This window comes from Haematobia irritans, chromosome 1 (genome assembly GCF_050003625.1).
Source record: "Haematobia irritans isolate KBUSLIRL chromosome 1, ASM5000362v1, whole genome shotgun sequence".
Lineage (NCBI taxonomy): Eukaryota > Metazoa > Arthropoda > Insecta > Diptera > Muscidae > Haematobia > Haematobia irritans.
Window position 1 is genome coordinate 263,441,910 of NC_134397.1, and position 23,125 is coordinate 263,465,034.

Here is a 23,125-nt window from a genome sequence, read left to right on the forward strand (position 1 = left end):
TATACACCGATCTCCCGGCTTTATTTCTTGGGCTTCTAGAATCCGTAGTTTTATCCGATTTGCTGGAAATTAGTAATCTATAATAAAATTTTAGACAAACGAAATTTCTTTTTCTTATAAAGTGTTTTCGTTTATTCAACGATTGTATCTAAAAGTTGTGCCAAAAGAAAACTTTGCTTGTCTAAAATTACGTTTCTCAAAAAAGAAAATACTTCTTTCAGGGTATAGCAGGCGCACTGATCATGAAAATTGCTTCAAACTGAAAGTAAAAGTTCCAGATTTTACTCATCGTATTTAAATAAATGCGGAAAAATCTACAGATTTAAGATTTTAAATCAAGGCGTAATTTCAACATATACACGATATGTTTATATTTTCTCTAAAACTCAAACAAATTTGGTTCTCATAAATCCAGAATCTTATCTGGTCTTCATAGGTAGAATCTTTAAAGTTTGTCTTCGGGAGCTGGCTCGTTTGGGAGAAGATTTGTCGTCAAACCCCCTACAATTCTATATATTATCACGTAACCCACTACGACGAAGAGTTTTCATAGTAAACTATTATACTTGATTCATGGTGGTGGGTATTTAAAATTCGGCCCGGCCGAATTTACTGCTTTATATACTTGTTATACCCACCACCATAGAATGGTGACGGGGGTATAATAAGTTTGTCATTCCGTTTGTAACACATCGAAATATCGATTTCCGACTATATAAAGTATATATATTCTTGATCAGGGAGAAATTCTAAGACGATATAACGATGTCCGTCTGTCCGTCTGTCTGTCTGTCTGTCTGTCTGTCTGTTGTAATCACGCTACAGTCTTCAATAATAAAGCAATCGTGCTGAAATTTTGCACAAACTCGTCTTTTGTCTGCAGGCAGGTCAAGTTCGAAGATGGGCTGTATCGGTCCAGGTTTTGATATAATCCCCATATAAACCGACCTCCCGATTTGGGGTCTTGGGCTTATAGAAATCGTAGTTTTTATCCAATTTGCCTGAAATTGGAAATCTAGCGGTATTTTATGACCATAAAGAGGTGTGCCAAAAATGGTGAGTATCGGTCCAGGTTTTGGTATAGCTCCCATATAGACCTATCTCCCGATTTTACTTCTTGGGCTTATAGAAACCGCAGTTCTTATTCAATTTACCTGAAATTGGAAATCTAGATGTATTGTAGGACCACAAATACGTGTGCCAAAAATTGTGAGTATCGGTCCATATTTTGGTATAGCCCCCATATAGACCGATCTCCCGATTTTACTTCTTGGGCTTATAGAAACCGCAGTTTTTATTCAATTTACCTGAAATTGGGAATCTAGAGGTATTGTAGGACCACAAATACGTGTGCCAAAAAATTGTGAGTATCGGTCCATGCTTTGGTATAGCCCCCATATAGACCGATTTCCCGATTTTACTTCTTGGGCTTCTAGAATCCGAAGTTTTCATCCTATTTGCCTGAAATTGGAAATCTAGAGGTATTTTCGGGTCATAAAGAGGTGTGCCGAAAACAGCCCCCATAAGAACGATCTCCCGATTTAACTCCTTGGGTTTCTAGAAGCCGTTGTTTTTATCTGATTTGCCTGAAATTGTAAATATTCTGGTATTTTAGGCTCACAAAAACGTGTATCGGATTAAGTTTTTATCGGTCCATTTGGTAATGCCTCCATATAGACCGACTTCACTTCTTGAGGGTGTAGAAGGCGCACTGATCATGAAAATTGCTTGAAACTCAATGTAAAATTTCCAGATTTTACTTCTACAGATGTAAGATTTCAAATCAATACGTTATTTTATAATTTTCTTGCACACTTGCAAGAGATGTTAATGAATCCTCTAAAACTCAAACAAAAATGGTTCTTATAAATCCAGAATCTGATATAGTCCTCATAGGTGAAATCTTTAAATTTATCTTCGGAAAGTGTCCTCAAATCCTCAAGCCCTCCTGAAATTTGAAAGGAAACCCTAATATTTGGCTCATGGTGGTGGGTATTTAAGATTCGGCCCGGCCGAATTTACTGCTGTATATACTTGTTTTTCACTAACATAGTGTACCATCCCAAGGCATTAGCCGACTTAAATTTTAAGTCTATAGATTATAAATTTTGTTCAGATGGAGTCAGGTTTAAATGTATATATTTGGGACAAAAATCTTTATATACGCGCAGAGAAGGAATATGATCACCTCAAACATGTTTTAAGAGCAAAATGTTATTTTTGGGTTGTGATCATGTAACATGGTTTTCGCAACCATGTTATTTTCTCGGAAATCATGTATCTGATTTCGGCATGCAGATTATATTTGACGAGAAAAATAACATTTTAGTGACAAACATGTTGCATGGTCACCATACAAAAATAACATTTTGCTTTTGAAACATGGTTGAGGTGATCATATTCCTTCTCTGCGTGTATAGCCCCCAACACATTTGACGAATTTGATATAGTATCGAAAATGTGGATTTACAAAGTGGTGCAGGGTATAATATAGTCGGCCCCGTCCGACTTTAGACTTTCCTTACTTTTTTTTCTAAAAGTTCGAAAATCTTTCAAAAGTACGAAAGTGTTTCATAAAAAGTACGAAACATTTTCATAAAAAGAACGAAAATGTTTCATAAAAAGTACGAACATTTTTCATAAAAAGTGCGAATGTTTTTCTTACAAACTACGAAAAAATTGGAAGAACTTGTCTTAGTAAAAAGTACGAAACATTTCGTACTTGTAATGAAAGGTTTCTTTGGTTGTAAAACAATGACAAACTTCGTACTTTTAATGACATTTTTCGTTCTTTTTATGAAGAGAATTCTTTCGGTGTACACAATAAAGGTCACCTAATATGACAGATTATGCAACCTAAGTTTTAAGATATGTAATTTACACAACATTAAAGACAAATTTCTTTAAAATGATGACAATTTTATTAGAACAAAGTTTATAATCTTTGCTCTAAAAAAATTGTTTTCATTAAATGAGGATACGAATATTTTTGAATCCTGCTCATCTTTTTAAATATCCTTTGGAAAAAATTTTCAACGAATTTATTTGAATGACCATTCTGCAATGCATAATTCCAGTTATGGTCATCTCTTTTTCAAAAAATTTTCATTATCTCCTCATGTCGAAGTCTATGTGAGAACTTTTCTTTTAAAAATTAAAAATCTACATAATGCAACCAACCTCCATGGGATGTTTATTTGTAAATGCTGATTAAGTTAAGAACTGTGTTAGCACGATCGGCAAATATGATTCTGTGAAAATTTCCAAGAAAAAATTTCCATTGTCGTTCACCACAATATTCCGTAGAATTCAAATGGTGCTTAACGAAAAAATGAAGACATCTGAAACCTATGGACGATTGCCACAATGATCTTCTAGAGACATGGTCATTTGCATTTAAGCCAATTATGACTTATATGGCAATTGCATAAAAACAAAAATCTTTAACAGCAAAATTTACATTTACTTCATGACTGACTTCACATTTCACAGACTACGATCCCCACCACAAAGACTAGCCACTAAGCCATGCAGTTAGTGTGTCTGCCTTACCTTTAGGCTATTGGCATCAGCTAATAAAGATTTTTGCTACAGCCCAATGATTCTTGACAAGATCAATGGGCTTAAAGAGATGTTCATCATTAAATGGATGAAAGGCGTCTAGATGTCGCATTGGCGAGGGAATCAGATAATAGAGCAAAAGGTGTCAAAAGAAATTTCACAATCTTGAAAAAGGATGGGCTGACCAAAGGAAATCCAGACCAAAATGGCTTTGCTAAGGTTATAGGGGGAATTAATGAAGGATTTCTACTATAAAGTAGAGGTGTGCACGTGAGTAATATTTTACTCACGCTCAGGCACACTCACGACGGAAAAATCTTACTCACGCACACTCACGCACGATATTGTTTGGTAGGACTCACGCTCACGCACACTCACGAAAAGAAAATTTGTACTCACGCACGAAAATGTCGTAACTCACGAAAAATATCGTGACTCACGAAAAATGTCGTGACTCACGAACAAATTTACCTTAACGACGTCTCTGAAAACATAAGCATTATTAAAATTGGGAGCGTTATTTCACTCTTAACATCCCAGGTGTCACTAAAATTGTAAATTTATTTAACTCTTAAGCGTTTTATGTTGGTGAGCGGGATTATTTTCGTGAGCGTAAACCTTTACTCACGCACACTCACGGAGATAATATTTTCGTGACTCACGCTCACGCACGACATTTTGGTTTGTTAATCACGATCACGCACACTCACGCCGTTGCCATGAGCGTGACTCACGCGTGAGTCGTGAGTCACGCTCATGGCTCATCGTGAGTCACGACAATTTCGTGTCACGTGCACACCTCTACTATAAAGGATACTCAAGAAATCAAATCGGACTATCCGTTTATATGTGGGCTATACCAAAACATGGACCGATTCATTCTTGGAGACAACTCTGGCTTCTGGGCCCATATAAGTGCATATCGGGCAAAGATATATATGGGAGCTATATCTATATCTAAAGCGATTTCTTCCAAAATCAATAGGGTTCTATTCTGACCCAAAACACATACTTGTGCCAATTTTGAAGTCGATTGGACTACAATTGCGACCTAGATTCTGATTACAAAAATATGTTCACAGACAGACGGACATGGCTATATCGACTCAGGGACCCGCCCTGAGCAATATTACCAAAGACAACTCCTTCTGGGTGTGGCAAACATACACTCAAAAAAAAAGTGAACCCTATATTTCACTAAAGCCGATTTAATTCTATTTTAGTTCATGGTATTATTACTTTTTATACCCTGCGCCACACTGTGGAACAGGGTATTATAAGTTAGTGCATATGTTTGCAACACCCAGAAGGAAACGAGATAGACACATGGTGTCTTTGGCAAAAATGCTCAGGGTGTGCTCTTGAGTCGATATAGCGATATAGTCCGTCTGTCCGTGAACACATTTTTGTAATCAAAGTCTAGGTCGCAGTTTTAGTCCAATCGACTTCAAAATTGGCACAAGTATGTGTTTTGGCTCAGAATAGATCCCTATTGATTTTGGAAGAAATCGGTTCAGATTTAGATATAGCTCCCATATATATATTTCGCCCGATATGGACTTATATGGCGCCAGAAGCCAGAGTTTTAACCTAATTTGCTTAAAATTTTGCACAAGAAGTACAATTAGTACTATAGTCAAGTGTGCCAAATTTTATTGAAATCGGTTCAGATTTAGATATAGCTCCCATATATATATTTTGCCCGATATGGACTAATACGGTCCCAGAAGCCAGAGTTTTACCCCAATTTAGTTGAAATTTTGCACAGGGAGTAGAATTAGCATTGTAGCTATGCGTGCCAAATTTGGTTGAAATCGATTCAGATTTAGATATAGCTCCCATATATATCGTTCGCCCGATTTACACTCATATGATCACAGAGGCCAATTTATTTGCTCCGATTTAGTTGAAATTTTGCACAGGGAGTAGAATTAGCATTGTAGCTATGCGTGCCAAATTTGGTTGAAATCGGTTCAGATTTAGATATATCTCCCATATATAGCTTTCGCCCGATTTACACTCATATGACCACAGAGGCCAATTTTTAACTCCGATTTAGTTGAAATTTTGCACAGGGAGTAGAATTAGCATTGTTGCTATGCGTTGAAATCGGTTCAGATTTAGATATAGCTCCCATATATATGTTTTTCTGATTTCGACAAAAATGGTCAAAATACCAACATTTTCCTTATAAAATCGCCACTGCTTAGTGGAAAAGTTGTAAAAATGACTCTAATTTTCCTAAACTTCCAATACATATATATCGAGCGATAAATCATAAATAAACTTTTTCGAAGTTTCCGTCAAAATTACTTCAGATTTAAACGTTTCCCATATTTTTTTCTAACATTGTGTTCCACCCTAGTGCATTAGCCGACTTAAATTTTGAGTCTATAGATTTTGTAGAAGTCTATCAAATTCTGTCCAGATCGTGTGATATTTAAATGTATGTATTTGGGACAAACCTTTATATATAGCACCCAACACGTTGGACGGATGTGATATGATATCGAAAATTTAGATCTACAATGTGGTGCAGGGTATAATATAGTCGTCCTCGCCCGACTTTAGACTTTCCTTACTTGTTTTTTACTAACATTGTGTTCCACCCTATTGCATTAGCCGACTTAAATTTTGGTTTACTTGGGGCTTTCAACCAAAGTCAATTAAACAATTAATTGATACAATTAATTTTTGTGATGGATTTTTGTTGAGTCAATTAAATTTTTAATAGCATATTTTTTTTCATTTTCCATTAAAAATTTAATTGGAAAAAATTTGGTGATATTTTTTTTCTGTGCATTGAGAAAATGATTTTAATCATATACCAGAACACCTATGATGAGTTCAAATGTACCTCAAATGGAATAAAATATAACAAAAAACCATCAAGTGTTTTTATTATGGCCAATGATCATCCAAAGCATTACCCGCATTATATTTTTCTTTGCTCTTGGCCATATTGTCCATTTTCTGGTCATGTTTATTTTTGTGTCATGCTTTTGGGAGTTCATATTTTTGTTTAACAAACACTTCAACTAAAAACAAAAAAGACAAAAAAAAAACACTCAACACGAGACTTCGCCTACTTTGGACGCATCATATCGCATCTGGAATTCACAACAACAAAGCCTATTTAAAAAAAATTCAAAATTTTATGTATAAAGATAAGGCACACTAAATTCAGGGTCATCTTAAATACTTTTACAAAAAAAAAAGATGCTACTAAATCAAAACAAAAAAAAAGTTTAAATGAAAATATTTTCAACTTTTTCTCAACAGTGTGTCATCGTGACTTATTGTCATTGCGACGATAGGTAATATCATATATTTCTTTGTAAACGTTTTTCCGGCTTTATTGCTGTTTATGTCTATTTTTTTTCGCTGGGTTATTGTTAAGCAAACACGAAATATCGTAAAGATTTTCTCAAGAGGGAGAGAGATTTATGTTTTGAATGGTGCCATAATTGGCTTTTGATTTGCCGATGTAATCGGCATAAATCATGAGCTCTTATTTCTGTATCACATAATAATCCGATTAGAGTATTTTTCAAAAATCATTGCGAAGTTTGTGGACATTTTAAGGGAGAGCATTTCAAAAAAATTATAGTTAACATATAAATAAATTTATTGCTGCAAAAACTAGGTAAATATAATGGAGTAGGAGCCATAAAAAATTCCTTAGAGGCGTGTTTTATACACCATCAACACTTCAAAATCATATAACCTAGCCGCACCTACGCTATTTTACTATAGGGGCCCTCCAGATAGGGCCAATTGACCTTAAATTTGAAATATAGAGTTCTTTTAGAACCCATAAAAGTGAAAGTTGACGATGTGCAATTAACATCCAGTGTAAAATTTAGTGCTATTTGCACACATATATAAATATGTTAACATCATTTTTATCGGTTAATTTTTAGTGGCCTCCACCACAGGATTGGAGTATTATTAGAATGCGATTTAGTTACATTACCCGGAATCAGTTGTTGTTGTTGTAACAATTTTTATGTGATTTTATCCATTTTGTTTTAGGCTTTGGTACATCAGCTAGCATCAATATAAAGGATCTCTGCGACAAGGATGGGATATGGCATGATAATCTGGTGGTGAGATTTAGCTGTGCAAGTGAAATGGCCGAGTGTCTTGTGGCCCTTGGTTAGCGATGGGACACACGTCAGCTACGCTACTATAAATTACTGATCTTAGTTGGGCCAAAATTGACGCGGGATGTCTTTTTCCTCTGGGGGCTATGGGCGGTGGTCGAACTCGTAGAACAGAATTAGCCTGCTAGCTAAAGGGTCAAAATTTGGTCAAGGGAAAACGCGTGTAAATCGGTGAAATCGTTTATTTAAAAAATCAAATTAAATTTCTTTTTCAAGTTCAATTAGTATAAAATGCAGGAAAAATATTCAGTTAGGCTTTCGCTTTTCCAAATCCGAATTGCCGGGCCTCACGCTTGACACCTGCCATCAGATTTTGTACAGCCACCTTGTCCACCTTCTTCGCCGCAGAAAGCCAGTTTGCCTTGAACTGCTGCTCGTCCTTAGCAGTTTTTTTGGTATTCTTTAGGTTCCGCTTGATAATAGCCCAGTATTTCTTAATTGGTCGGAGCTCTGGCGTGTTGGGAGGGTTCTTGTCCTTGGGAACCACCTGGACGTTGTTGGCGGCGTACCACTCCATGGCCTTTTTACGGTAATGGCAAGATGCCAAATCCGGCCTAAACAGTACGGAACAACCGTGTTTCTTTAGGAAAGGCAGCAGACGTTTATTCAAACACTCTTTCACGTAAATTTCTTGGTTGACAGTCCCGGAAGCTATGAAAATGCTGCTTTTCAAGCCACACGTACAGATGGCTTGCCAAACCAGATATTTGTTTGCGAACTTTGACAGTTTTATGTGCTTGAAAATATCTGCTACCTTTCCCCTTTCTTTTGCCGTATAAAACTCCTGTCCCGGAAGCTGCTTGTAGTTGGCTTTGACGTAGGTTTCGTCGTCCATTACCACGCACTCAAACTTCGTCAGCAACGTCGTGTACAGCCTCCGGGATCGCGCTTAGGCCGTCGTATTTTGTTTATCATCGCGATTTGGAGTCACTACCTTCTTGTAAGTCGATAGTCCGGCTCGTTTTTTGGCTCGATGCACGGTTGTAGACGATACACCCAGCTTATTTGCGGCATCTCGGAGAGAGAGGTTAAGGTTTCGCTTGAAACTACCGGCAACTCTCTTTGTCGTCTCAGCGGCTTCCGGTTTTCGATTTCCCCCCGATCCAGACTTCCTGGCTGTCGACAAACGTTCCCCAAACACTTTAATTACATTTGTAACGGTTGATTTGGCAACTTTTAGCGATTTTGCCAGCTTTGCGTGCGAGTAGCTCGGATTTTCGCGATGCGCGAGCAAAATTTTGATACGCTGCTCTTCTTGCTTGGACGGCATTTTGACAACTGAAGAGTGAATTCCAAAATCAAAATAGGAGCAACATTCTACACACACACACCTTCAAAATGAGGGGTGTTCAGGTTTTTTAAATGCAAAATTGAAAGAAATACGTCAAGTTTATATTGACCAAATTTTGACCGTATCACCCTTTACTCACCGCTTCTGCTACAGTATCCTCATGAATTCGGTTCAGATATGTCTGGTATGCTGCCTGATTTAGAGGCTTTCGTTTGTGACGCTGGACCTCGCGCTCTAGAAGGTGAAGATTAACTCTTACATGCCTGGGAGGCGGTTGTCTATCCCCAAGATGGTGATTTGGATGGCTACAGCGATAGCAACCCAAGAGGTACTGCTTGGACAACATGTAATTGTGTATATGCGCTGAGATGATCTAGCTCTCTTCATAAAGGTGATCCAGTGGTGTACTGTGGAGACATCATGTCGCAATTCTACACTTAAAAAAAAGTTTACTTGGATTCAAAGATTTTGACCTTCCCTTAAGGATTTTGGTATTGATTCCGAGCCAAAGATGCGGCTGCTTTAAAATAAAGAAATTTTTTAATACCTATCAGGCTTTAAATCTAGGACCAATAAAATTGAAATTAGGATACAGATCTCATTTATCAAATTTTCATTCTCTTTTCGCGGTTTATTAATATATGTACTCACGTACAAAACAAATGTCAGTTTAAAAACCTAAATTATAACGGATACTTAAAAAACGTTTTCTTAATTCCAAAAAAACTTTAAACCAAAGACGCTAAATTCTCAAATTTAGTCTTAGCCTATATTTGAAGCGTTTTTATCTTAAATCTAAAGTTTCAATATTGCAGTTAATTTAAGGACAATTTCTTTAAATCAAAAATGTGGGTTTTTACTTTAAGGAAATTAGCCTTAGTTCAAAGACATGCGATTTTAATGGAGGGACGCAAATTTACAAAATTTGTGTTCTAAATTTAATGAAAAAAAATTTTGAAGCAAATATTATAAAAATTATTTTAATTATAATTTTATTATTTTAAAGAAATTTGTCCTTAATATTTTGTAAATTTCGCATTCTAAAATTTAGATTGCGAAATCTTTAATATCACGTAAATATTTTTTTCTGTGTACTTACTTGATTTATACCATACATCCCGATTAAACAACGAAACAATTTGATTTAAATATTTTTTAATTTTTTTCTTTTATTTAATTTAAATAATATTTGTCTTTAAAATAGTTTTTAAAATTAGGTTTTTATTTTACACAACTAAATATCGACAAAATCGCTCTTAATAGCTAAGAGTGTAGATCAAACTAAGAATTATAAACTAAATTTGTGATTTTTTAAAAAATCTTTTTCAATATATGTAGATTTTCTTTTTAGTATAATTTCATTTATGTGGGTGTTTTTGTGTTCAATATTCTTTGACTAGTTTAATAAAAAAAAAAAAAAAAAACAAGAAATAAAAAAGTATTTCTATAAAAAAATTTAATTTTTCCCATATGTTCATATAATGAATACTAAATCTACGAATATGATCAAGTGCTACATTAAAAAATAACGATGAAATTTAATTTTAAAATCACAATGGAATGTTTGATAAGTTAGCAGCGATGAGAAGACATAATAAAAACAAATAAAAATTCTTAAGGAAGCTTTAATTAAAACTAAAAGAACAATTTTTGATTCATATTTCGAAATGGGCAGATAATATATTTGTTGGTTTGATCTCAAATATTCTAAACCTAAAGTTATAAATAACAAAGGCACTTAAATTTCATTTTTTAAATAATCTTAATTTTCCTTTTTGAATAGCTTGAGTTGTTTATTATTTACAATTTTTTTATTAAGTGGTAATATTTATATTTATATACACATTTGTTCTACATCAATTTGAGCACATTTATTTGAGTTTGAGTTGTTCGTTTTTACATTACACTATGCAATAAATTAAATTTTAACCAGATGGTCTAAAAGTTTTCTTGTAAATAAATTTGAGTCCTTGAGTACAAAAGTGAAACAAAAAAATATGTGCTATGGTTCATTTAAAAAACATTTCAAAAGCTTTCTACATTGATTAACTGGCTTCAAAGACAATAAACTGAGTATGAAAATTAAATAAAATTTTAAGTTAAAAATGTATTCCCATATTCAAGACAATTTATGTATAGTTTATCGAAAAAAAAAATGTACGGTAAAAGTAGGTTTAATTTTTGAAAACATTTGACATTTTGAAAGATTATTTGTTACATTTTTAAAAGAAATTTTGAATTTAACTCACAACTTATTCCAAATCCAGAAATTAATGAACCTATGTTTTTATCATGACATTGTACTTAAGTTCATGCTATTACTTAAGGGGTTTTCAAATTTTTACTAAAATAAAGAATAACAAAAAAAAAAAAATAAATAAAATTTACAATGATTTATCTAACTTTTGATTTAATTCATGTAATTTTTACTCATGTATATTATACAATTATTAGTTGTATAATAAACGTTGCCAAAAACGCAATGAATTCTTTGTTTGATCCGGAAGTGGTGAAAAAAAGGTTCAGAGGCAATGAATTCTACATTGGTTCCTAAGATGTGACAACATTGTCTACAAAAACAGTTTTGACAAAATTTTCTATAGAAATAAAATTTTGACAAAATGTTCTATAGAACATTGACAAAATTTTCTATAAAAATAATATCTTGACAGATTTTTTTGTAGAAATAAAATTTTGACAAAATTTTCTATAAAAATAAAAATTTGACAAAATTTTTCAAACCAATAAAATCCCAGCAAAAAAAGGGTTGCCAAAAAAGTAATGAAAATGTTATTTTTGGATCCGGAAGCGGTGCAAAATTGACGCAGAAGCGATGAATTTAACATGGGCTTGTCATAGGAAGGAAGTCCTCCATTTCAACCGCCGTTGCACTGAATTTGCATCACTTCTTTAGGTTTGATCCGAATTCAATGGTTTGTAATGGTATGTAAATTAAAAAATTTTGTGATAGTTTGTCAAATAAATAATTTTTATAATTTTTTATAATTTTTAATGGATTCTAACGCTTGTCGGAAACGTTTGACCTTAAATATTTTCAAAAATCCACAATTTTTTCAGATTGGATTTAGCATTTTTGTCGACAAAATTGAAATGATTTGTACCATTTTACGAATTCTTACTCTATTTTTAACCTATTTGAAACAAAAAAGATAAAATTATCTATTAAAAGTATGAAAAAACAAGTTATAAAAAATTTAATTAAAAGAACTTCCTGGGTAGTTAAAATAAAGAACATCATTGGTAGCGCATCTTCTGGAAGTGCCTTTATAGTTGTGCCTTTGGAAGAACTTCCAATTTTTTTTGCTGGGATGTTACCCAAATTTTTTATGGAAATAAAATTTTGACAAAATTTTTATTAGAAATAAGATTTTGACAACATTTTCTATAGAAATAAACTTTTGACAAATTTTTGTATAGAATTAAAATTATGACAAAAAATTTTCTATGGAAAAAAAAAATTGACACAATTTTTATAGAAATAAAATTTTGACAAAATTTTCCATAAAAATAAAATTTTGACAAAATTTTTTATAAAAATAAAATTTGACCAAATTTTCTATAGAAATAAAATGTTGATAAAAATTTTCATAAAAACAACATTTTAGCCAAATTTTTTAAGGAAATTAAATTTTGACAAATTTGCTTATAGAAATAAAATTTTCACAAAAATTTTCATAAAAATAAAATTTTGAAAACATTTTCTATAGAAATAAAATTTTGAATTTTCTATAGAAATACAATTTTGACAAAATTTTTCATAACAATAAAATGTTACCCAAATTTTTTATGAAAATAAAATTTTGACAAAATTTTTATTAGAAATAAGATTTTGACAACATTTTCTATAGAAATAAACTTTTGACAATTTTTTGTATAGAATTAAAATTATGAGAAAAATTTTCTATAGAAAAAAAAATTGACACAATTTTCTATAGAAATAAAATTTTGACAAAATTTTCCTTAAAAATAAAATTTTGACAAAATTTTCTATAGAAATAAAATTTTGACAAAATTTTTTATAAAAATAAAATTTGACCAAATTTTCTATAGAAATAAAATGTTGACAAACGTTTTCATTAAAGTAAAATTTTAGCCAAATTTTTATGGAAATAAAATTTTGACAAATTTGTTTATAGAAATAAAGTTTGACAACATTTTTTATAGAAATAAAATTTTCACAAAATTTTTCATAAAAATACAATTGTGGAAAAATTTTCTATAGAAATAAAATTTTGACAAAATTTTCTATACAAATAAAATTTTGACAAAATTTTCTATAGAAATAAAATTTTGACAAAATGTTCTATAGAAATAAAATTTTTACAAAATTTTCTATAGAAATAAAATTTTGACAAAATTTTCTATAGAAATAAAATTTTGACAAAATTTTATATAGAAATAAAATTTTGACAAAATTTTCTATAGAAATAACATTTTGACAGACTTTTCTATAGGAATAAAATTTTCTATAGAAATAAAATTTTGACAAAATTTTCTATAGAAATAAAATTTTGACAAAATTTTCTATAGAAATAAAATTTTGACAAAATTTTCTATAGAAATAAAATTTTGACAAAATTTTCTATAGAAATAAAATTTTGACAAAATTTTCTATAGAAATAAAATTTTGACAAAATTTTCTATAGAAGTTAAATTTTTACAAAATTTTCTATAGAAATAAAATTTTTACAAAATTTTCTATAGAAATAAAACTTTGACAAAATTTTCTATAGAAATAAAATTTTGACAAAATTTTCTATAGAAATAAAATTTTGACAAAATTTTTTATAGAAATTTTGAAAAAATTTTCTATAGAAGTAAAATTTTGACAAAATTTTCTATAGAAATAAAATTTTGACAAAATTTTTAATAAAAATAAAATTTTGACAAAATTTTCTATGCAAATAAAATTTTGACAAAATTTTCTATAGAAATAAAATTTTGACAAAATTTTCTATAGAAATAAAATTTTGACAAAATTTTCTATAGAAATAAAATTTTGACAAAATTTTCTATAGAAATAAAATTTTGACAAAATTTTCTATAGAAATAGAATTGTGACAAACTTTTTCATAAAAATGAAATGTTAACCAAATTTTTTATGGAAATAAAATATTGACAAAGTTTTCTATAGAAATAAAATTTTGACAAAATTTTTTCTAAGAAATAAAATGTTGTCAAAATTTTTTCTAAGAAATAAAATTTTGACAAAATTTTCTATAGAAATAAAAATTTGGTTTGGTTGTGAAAATAAAATAAGATGTGATATTTTGCCAAATAAATAATTTTTATGATTTTTAATGCATTCTACGCTTGTCTGAAAAGTTTAACCATAAATATTTTTAAAAATTCACAATTTTTCTACAATGGATTTTAAATGGATTTTATTAATTTTTACTCTGTGTTTAACATATTTGAAACAAAAAAGTTAAAATTACCCATTAAAAATATGAAAAAAGCGAGTTATAAAAATGGAATTAAAAGAACTGCCTGTTTATTTAAAATAAAGCCCACGTTAGGGGAGACATTTTTGGGGGTGCTTTTAAAGTTGTGTCTTTAGAATAACTTCCATTTTTTTTGCAGGGCAAGGACAATTTTTTTTGCTGCGTAGTCATGGTGGGAAAATAACTTCATTAATTTTTTTTTATAAAATTAAATCGATTGCATTAATTTTGGGATAATCGAATTTTAACAAAAAAGTGGAATTCGATTTTCAGTAATTTTCAAAAAAGACTTTCAAATCCAGTTGAATCGTAATCGTCTATTGATTTTGACTATAGAGTTTTACCGAGAAAGTATATATGTTTCAATTTTTGAAAAAAAAAATCTAAAATGGTTCTTATGTCAAAATATAGGCCTTTTGATTCTCATTAAAATCCCCATTAAATAATAAGAAATTTAAACCTTTTTGCATGGCATTGCATTTTTTCCCCTACTGGCACTATTCTTTTATACATTTTGCCATTATTCGAAGGCTTAACTAACCCTTTTTAAATCTTGATTATTCCGAGGAACAATACTTGAAAGATATTTTGGGTACTAGCATAAATTTAATATATTATTATCTGGAAAATTAAATGTGGTTAAATATAAACTGAAATTCAAAATTTATTATAAAGTACGAACTAATTTTTGTTTTTCTCTGCTCTGATTATTTTTTCATTTATTACATAGTGTATATTTGGGTCGACTTTGTAAACAAATAATACTTTGATCATTAAGTTTCTAAATTTAATTAAACTAAAATTGCTTTCTTTTCACAGTTTACAACGAAATCTACATTCGAAGAAAATAAAACAAACGACATTACAACAAAAAAACAAAATTTTGAGATAAATTAAAAAATTAAACACTGATAATCGCAATTCCTCAACCATTTATAATTCAGTCGTTATTTCATCTTGCGGTCGAAAGCCCAATTTATAGAATTCGTCCTCCAACCACAGTGAGCTAGCATTGAGATCCGATATGAGATTACCACTTTTGAGCGTATTAAAGCTGCTACCGAAGGGATCGGACGGCCGGGGTTCCTCAAACTCATGTAGACTAATGAGAGACCCAAATAAATGCATTTTCTGTGATTTGGTCCCCGATTTTCCTCCACCCAACGTGGAGGTAGATTGTAAGGTGGCACTTTGTTTATAGAAACCACCACCTCCGAGTTTTTGACGATATACCGAAGTAGCATCGAAATCATCCACATCTATGCCATTTGAAGTTTGAAAGAAATCGATGAGTTGACCTACCTGAGGTCTATAACGTTCGAGCACTTGCTCTGACCATGAATACAAACGATTCCAATCATGCGGTGCTGCCGGTATCAGTTCTATGGGACGATTAAGTAAAATTAAAATTCTTGCCAAATCTCGGACGATGGGTCTATAGGAATTGGCAGCTGCTATATCTCCAGCCAAATATAATTTTCGTATTTGCCTTCTGGTATCATTTAGCATGGCCAGAAAATATTCAGCATTGGGTCTCATATCATTCAATTGTCGCAGAAAGTCAGAACGATCCATGGTATTTTCATTGATTAATTTCTGTTTAATAGCCTTACGACGACGTCTTCGTTTCACCAACATTACAGCGACAGCCAAAATGGAAAGACACACTAGAAAACCTCCAAACATTCCGGCCAAAGCAGCCATTAGAGCTCCGGAATAGCCTGTAGGTACACAAACACGTCCCATGAATTCTGTATGGGCCGACCATTGATCCACATAGCCGGAGGGGCAACGATCCACACATTGCCTAGTATCGGTGACTAAATAGAAGGTACATTTGATGCAACCCTCTCGATTGCATTTTAAACAATGGGCACTTGTAGAGCTTGGACAACCTGAAAATGAAGAAGTGAAAAAAATAGCAAAATTAGTTTTTAACTCGGGAAAATAGAATATTGTTAAAATTTTCGCTTTATAAATTTTTTTTATTTCTATAGGAAAAAAATATTTGTATAGAAAATTTTGTTAAAATTTTTTTCTTTAGAAAACTTTGTCAAAGTTTTATTTCTATAGAAAAATTTGTCAAAATTTTATTTCTATAGAAAATTGTATCAAATTTTTTTTTCTTTAGAAAATTTTGTCATAGTTTTATTTCTATAGAAAAATTTGTCAAAACGTTATTTCTATAGAAAATTTTGTCAAACTTTTATTTCTATAAAACAATTTGTCAAAATTTTATTTCTATAGAAAATTTTAATTTTTTTTTAATTTATAGTTTATTTACTTAAAGTAATCTTCATTCATATTTGGGCCTCAGCGCCATAAGGGCATTGTAGAGGCATGTGACAACAAATATTATTTCTTACTGTAAACTATTTACAAAGAGAATATAATTTTTGTGTTATATAATTAATTTTATATTATCTAATAATTCTTTTTATAGCTTGTTAAATTTTGTCAAAATTTTATTTCTATAGAACATTTTGTCAAAATTTTATTTCTATAGAAAATTTTGTCAAAATTTTATTTTTATGGAAAATTTTGTCAAAATTTTATTTTTATGGAAAATTTTGTCAAAATTTTATTTATTTATTTTGTGAAAATTTTATTTCTATAGAAAATTTTCTCAAAATTTTATTTCTATAGAAAATTTTGTCAAAATTTTATTTCTATAGAAAATTTTCTCAAAATTTTATTTCTATAGAAAATTTTGACAAAATTTAATTTCTATAGACAACTTCGTCAAAATTTTAATTCTATAGAAAATTTTGTCAAAATGTTATTTCTATAGAAAAAATTGTCAAAATTTTATTTCTATAGAAAAAATTGTCAACATTTTATGTCTGTAGACAATTTTGTCAAAATTTTATTTCTATATAAAATTTTGTTAAAATTTTATTTCTATATAAAATATTTTCAAAATTTTATTTCTATAGAAAACTTTTTCAAAATTTTATTTCTATAGAAAATGTTTTCAAAATTTTATTTTTGTAGAAAATGTTGTAAAAATTGTATTTCTATAGAAAATTTGTCTGAATTTTAATTATATAGAAAATTTCTCAAAATATTATTTCTATAGAAAATTTGTCACAATTTTATTTCTAAAGAAAATTTTTTCAAAATTTTATTTTTATAGAAAACTCTGTCAAAATTTTATTTTTTAGGAAATTTTGTCAACATTTTAATTATATTGTCAAAATTTTATTTTTATAGAAAATTCTGTCAAAATTTTCTTTTTTAGGAAACTTTGTCAAAATTTTAATTATATTGAATATTTTGTTCAAATTTTATTTCTATAGAAAATTTTGTCAAAATTTTATTTCTATAGAAAATTTTTTGAAAATTTTATTTCTACAGAAATTTTTTTCAAAATTTTATTTTTATAGAAAATTTTGTCAAAATTGTATTTCTATAGAAAATTTTGTCTGAATTTTAATTATATAGAAAATTTAGTCAAAATTTTATTCCTATAGAAAAAATTGTCAAAATTTTATTTCTATAGAAAAAATTGTCAACATTTTATTTCCGTAGACAATTTTGTCAAAATTTTATTTCTATAGAAAATTTTTTGAAAATTTTATTTCTATATAAAATTTTTTTCAAAATTTTTATTCTATAGAAAAATTTTTTCAATTTTAGTCTGAATTTTAATTATATAGAAAATTTGTCAAAATTTTATTTCTATAGAAAATTTGTCAAAATTTTATTTCTATAGAAAATTTGTCACAATTTTATTTCTATAGAAAATTTTGTCAAAATTTTATGTCTACAGAAAATTTTGACAAAATTTAATTTCTATAGAAAATTTGGTCAAAATTTTATTTCAATAGAAAATTTTTTCAAAATTTTAGTTCTATAGAAAATTCTGTAAAAATTTTATTTTTTGGGAAATTTTGCCAAAATTTTAGTTCTATAGAACATTTTGTTAAAATTTTATTTCTATAGAAAATTTTGTTAAAATTTTATTTCCATAGAAAATTTTCTCAAAGTTTTATTTTGTAGGAAATTTTGTCAAAATTTTAATTATATAGAAAATTTTGTTCAAATTTTTTTTTCTATAGAAAATTTTGTCTTAATTTTGTTTCTATAGAACATATGTTAAAATTTTTTTCTATAGAAAAGTTTGTCAAAATGTTATTTCTATAGAAAATTTTGTCTTAATTTTATTTCTATAGAAAATTTTATCAAAATTTTATTTCTATAGAAAATTTTGTCAAAATGTTATTTCTATAGAAAATTTTGTCAAACTTTTATTTCTATAGAAAATTTGTAAAAATGTTATTGCTATGGAAAATTTTGTGAAAATTTTATTTCTATAGAAAATTTTGTACAAATTTTATTTCTATAGAAAATTTTGTCCAAAGTTTATTTCTATAGAAAATTAGGTCAAAATTTTATTTCAATAGAAAATATTGTCAAAAGTTTATTTTTATAGAAAATTTTGTCCAAATTTTCTTTTTAGGAAATTTTGTCAAAATTTTAATTATATAGAAAATTTTGTTAAAATTTTGTTTCTATAGAAAAGTTTGTCTTAATTTTATTTCTATAGAACATTTTGTTAAAATTTTTTTCTATAGAAAATTTTGTCAAAATTTTATTTCTGTAGAAAATTTTGTCTTAATTTTATTTCTATAGAAAATTTTATCAAAATTTTATTTCTATAGAAAATTTTGTCAAAAGTTTATTTCTATAGAAAATTTTGTCACTTTTATTTCTATAGAAGATTTTGTCAAAATTTTATTTCTATAGAAAATTTGTAAAAATGTTATTTCTATGGAAAATTTTGTGAAAATTTTATTTCTATAGAAAATTTTGTCTAAATTCTATTTCTATAGAAAATTTGGTCAAAATTTTATTTCTATAGACAATTTTGTACAAATTTTATTTCTATAGAAAATTTAGTCACAATTTTATTTCTATAGAAAATTTGGTCAAAATTTTATTTCTATAGAAAATTTGGTCAAAACTTTATTTCAATAGAAAATTTTGTCAAAAGTTTATTTTGATAGAAAATTTTGTCAAAATTTAATTTTTTAGGAAATTTCGTCAAAATTTTAATTATATAGAAAATTTTGTTAAAATTTTATTTCTATAGAAAATTTTGTCTTAATTTTATTTCTATAGAACATTTTGTTAAAATTTTATTTCTATAGAAAATTTTGTTAAAATTTTATTTCTATAGAAAATTTTGTCCAAATTTTATTTAAAAAATTTTGTGAACATTTTATTTTTACAAAAAGTTGAAATTGTTTTGTTTTGTAGCTGAAATGAATTAACAGAAAAACTGACTTTCTACCGTTGTATCCCAAAGGATACAGCGAATTTTTTTCATTCATTGGAACTTCTGGTTTTATTTGAAATTTGAACTGTGCATATGACATTCTGTCTATTTAATATCAAAATACAAATTTTTTGATGTTTAATCCAAAGCCATGGTGTCAAGGTCACATTCTATTGAACACCATTCACCGTCTATCATTCGTACATCTACAAGAATCACGAAAAGCAATAAAATCGAATTGATTCCAAATGTGGGCACATTTGCATGTAAATGATTTTGCGGCCTTTTCTAAAAGCAGATAATATCTGCACATATGTGGGTATGTCCGTCCACTATAAAGTCCATGTAGTCCAATGGTGGTTGCATTAAAGCCTATTCGGATTGCCAATCTCCACCATTCGCAATCTGTTCACAATTTAGGTTGCGTTTTTTTTTTGTGTCCACCGTTTGTTAAAGTCAAACGGAATGCGTTCCGAACATGTTTTGTGCGAATAAATAGCTCCAATAAAAAGCAAAGACCACAATTTATCCGATTATTAATGAATGAAAGAAAATCTCCCGGCCCATAGAGAAGCCAAACAAAAATGTTATTTTGATGAATGAATAAATTTAGCACATTTGGTTGATTTTTTTTTGTGAATGGTTGCTGTTAACCAGCCAAACTAAACCTAAAGCAGCTGCTAAAATAGACAGACAAGGCGGAAAAATGCAGTGCGTGCTGGTCATGGAGCGGGCTCACTTACTCAAATGCAAGACACATTCATGTTTTGTGAACTGTTGTTATTCGATGAATGGAAGAATGTCAACGATTTTCTATAGATTTTTTTCTGGTCGTTATTTATTGCATTTATCACGTTAATTGCCCCCGTCCTATTTGTTTTATTTAAGAAGCCAACATCATAACGAATTTAATTCCGGGTTATTGCAATTTTTCAATCGAACTTTTTTTTTGGTTATTCGGTGATTTATTTTTGGCGGAAATGTAATAAAGGTAGTTCCTAAAAAAAATCGATTAATGTGACAATTTCTGCTTTGTCACAAATGTGATGGTATTCCATTGCAATAGTTTAAAGAGTAAACATAACATACATAGTTCTGTGATATAGATTTTAAGTTTTGCTGCAGTATTTACATTTTAATTATTTATTTAGTTATTATTATTGTTTGTGATATCCAGTTTTAAGAATTTATAAATGAAACAAATGTAAAACAATTGTAAGTAATAATTAAAATTCACAATTAATGAAATCTAAATAGAATTTTTTTCTACAGATATTTCAAATAAAAAAATTCTCTGGAAAAGGTCGGATAAAAGCCGAGAAAAAATATGAAATAAATTTGTTTTATTTGCATTTATATACATTGATCAAAACAGCTCATTAAAATAAACAAAAATGTGATGGTTATTATTACAGTATATCATATTTAATTAAGACTCGCGTCTTAATTAACTTCGACAAAATTTTTTATAGAAATAAAAATTTTACAAAAATTTCTATAGAAAAAAAGTCTGAAAAAAATTTGGACAAAATTTTCAATAGAAATAAAATTTTTACAAAAATTTCTATAGAAATGATAATTTACAAAATTTTCTATAGAAATAAAATTTTGACACAATTTTATATTAAAATAAAATTTTGACAAAATTTTCTATAGAAATAAAAATTTGACAAAATTTTCGATACAAATAAAATTTGGACAAAATTTAAATACAAATAAAATTTAAGCAAAATTTTCTGTAGAAATAAGATTTTGCTAAAATTTTCGGTTCGGTTCCAAAGTTCTCTATGGAAATAAAATTTTGACAAAATTTTCTATAGAAATAAAATTTGGACAAAATTTTCTATAGAAATAAAATTTGGACAAAATTTTCTACAGAGATAAAACTTGGACACAATTTTCTATAGAATTTTGACAAAATTTTCTATAGAAATACAATTTTGACAAAATTTTCTATAGTAATAAAATGTTGACAAAATTTCCTATAGAAATAAGATTTTGACAAAATTGTCTGTAGAAAAAAAATTTACAAAGTTCTCTATAGAAATAAAATTTAGACAAAATTTTCTATAGAAATAAAATTTGGACACAATTTTCTATAGAAATAAAATTTAGACAAAATTTTCTATAGAAATAAAATTTTGACAAAATTCTCTATAGAAAAAAATTGACAAAGTTCTCTATAGAAATAAAATCTTGACAATATTTTCTATAGTAATAAAATTTTGACAAAATTTTCCATAGTAATAAAATTTTGACAAAATTTTCTATTGAAAAGAAATGTTGACAAAATTTTCTATTGAAATAAAATGTTGACAAAATTTTCTATAGAAATAAAATGTTGACAATATTTCCTATAAAAATAAAATTTTGACAAAATTTTCTATAAAATAAAATTTTGAACAATAACAAAACAAAACGAATGAGGTAAGAGGAAGTACGCTCAAAAAACCCAGCCAACTGCACTCAAAACGATGATTTGATGGTAGCAAAGAAAAGAGAAATGTTTGTTTTGAATTTATTTCGGCATAAGCCGGCTATCAATGTAAAGCCTTTTTTCGGAAGGTTCAAATGTGGTTTATTGTTGGGTTTAATGAACTGCCAGAATTTATTCTGATAATTGGTTGATAGTTTTGCTGCAAGTAGAGGATGCTGATGAGGAATGTGGTTATTCCGAAACGTGCGTCCATCCAACCATCTTGCAGTCTATATGCCTTTGCCCAAATAAACTTGACAAACATTCTTTTCCTCTGTTGGTTAAGCTGCACTTGTAGTTTAGTCAATGTATGGTTTTAAGCTGCAATAAAAAACAACAACAATGCTTAAAGAACAAAACCAACAATAACAAAACAAAAAAGAATGAAATAAAGTTTTGACAAATTTTTCTATAGAAACAAAATTTTGAAAAAAATTTTCTATAAAAATAAAATGTTGACAAAATTTTCTAAAGAAATAAAATTTTGACAAATTTTTCTATAGAAACAAAGTGTTGACAAAATTTTCATTAGAAATAAAATTTTGACAAAATTTTCAATAGAAATAAAATTTTGACAAAATTTTTATTAGAAATAAAATTTTGACAAAATTTTCTATAGAAATACATTTTTTTACAAAATTTTTTATAGAAATAAAGTTTTGACAAAATTTTCTATAGAAATAAAATTTTGACAAAATTTTCAATAGAAATAAAATTTTGACAAAAATTTCAATAGAAATAAAATTTTGACAAAATTTTCTATAGAAATAAAATATTGACAAAAGTTTCTATAAAAATAAAATTTTGACAACTTTTCTATAGAAACAAAATTTTCTATGAATACAAAATTTCTGTTAAAATAAAATGTTGACAAAATTTTCTATA

At 28.5% G+C, this 23,125-nt stretch overlaps 1 protein-coding gene across 1 annotated transcript in view; it reads right to left on the reverse strand.

Annotated features, from left to right (window-relative positions):
• Positions 1–14,288: 14,288 nt before the first annotated feature.
• T48 (FU domain-containing protein T48) overlaps positions 14,289–23,125 on the reverse strand; it is a 225,070-nt gene continuing 216,233 nt past the window's right edge. Inside the window, exon 3 of the mRNA XM_075292022.1 lies at positions 14,289–16,378. Coding sequence (XP_075148137.1) covers positions 15,417–16,378 — 962 coding nt within the window. The 3' untranslated portion in view covers positions 14,289–15,416. The remainder of the gene's footprint in view (positions 16,379–23,125) is intronic.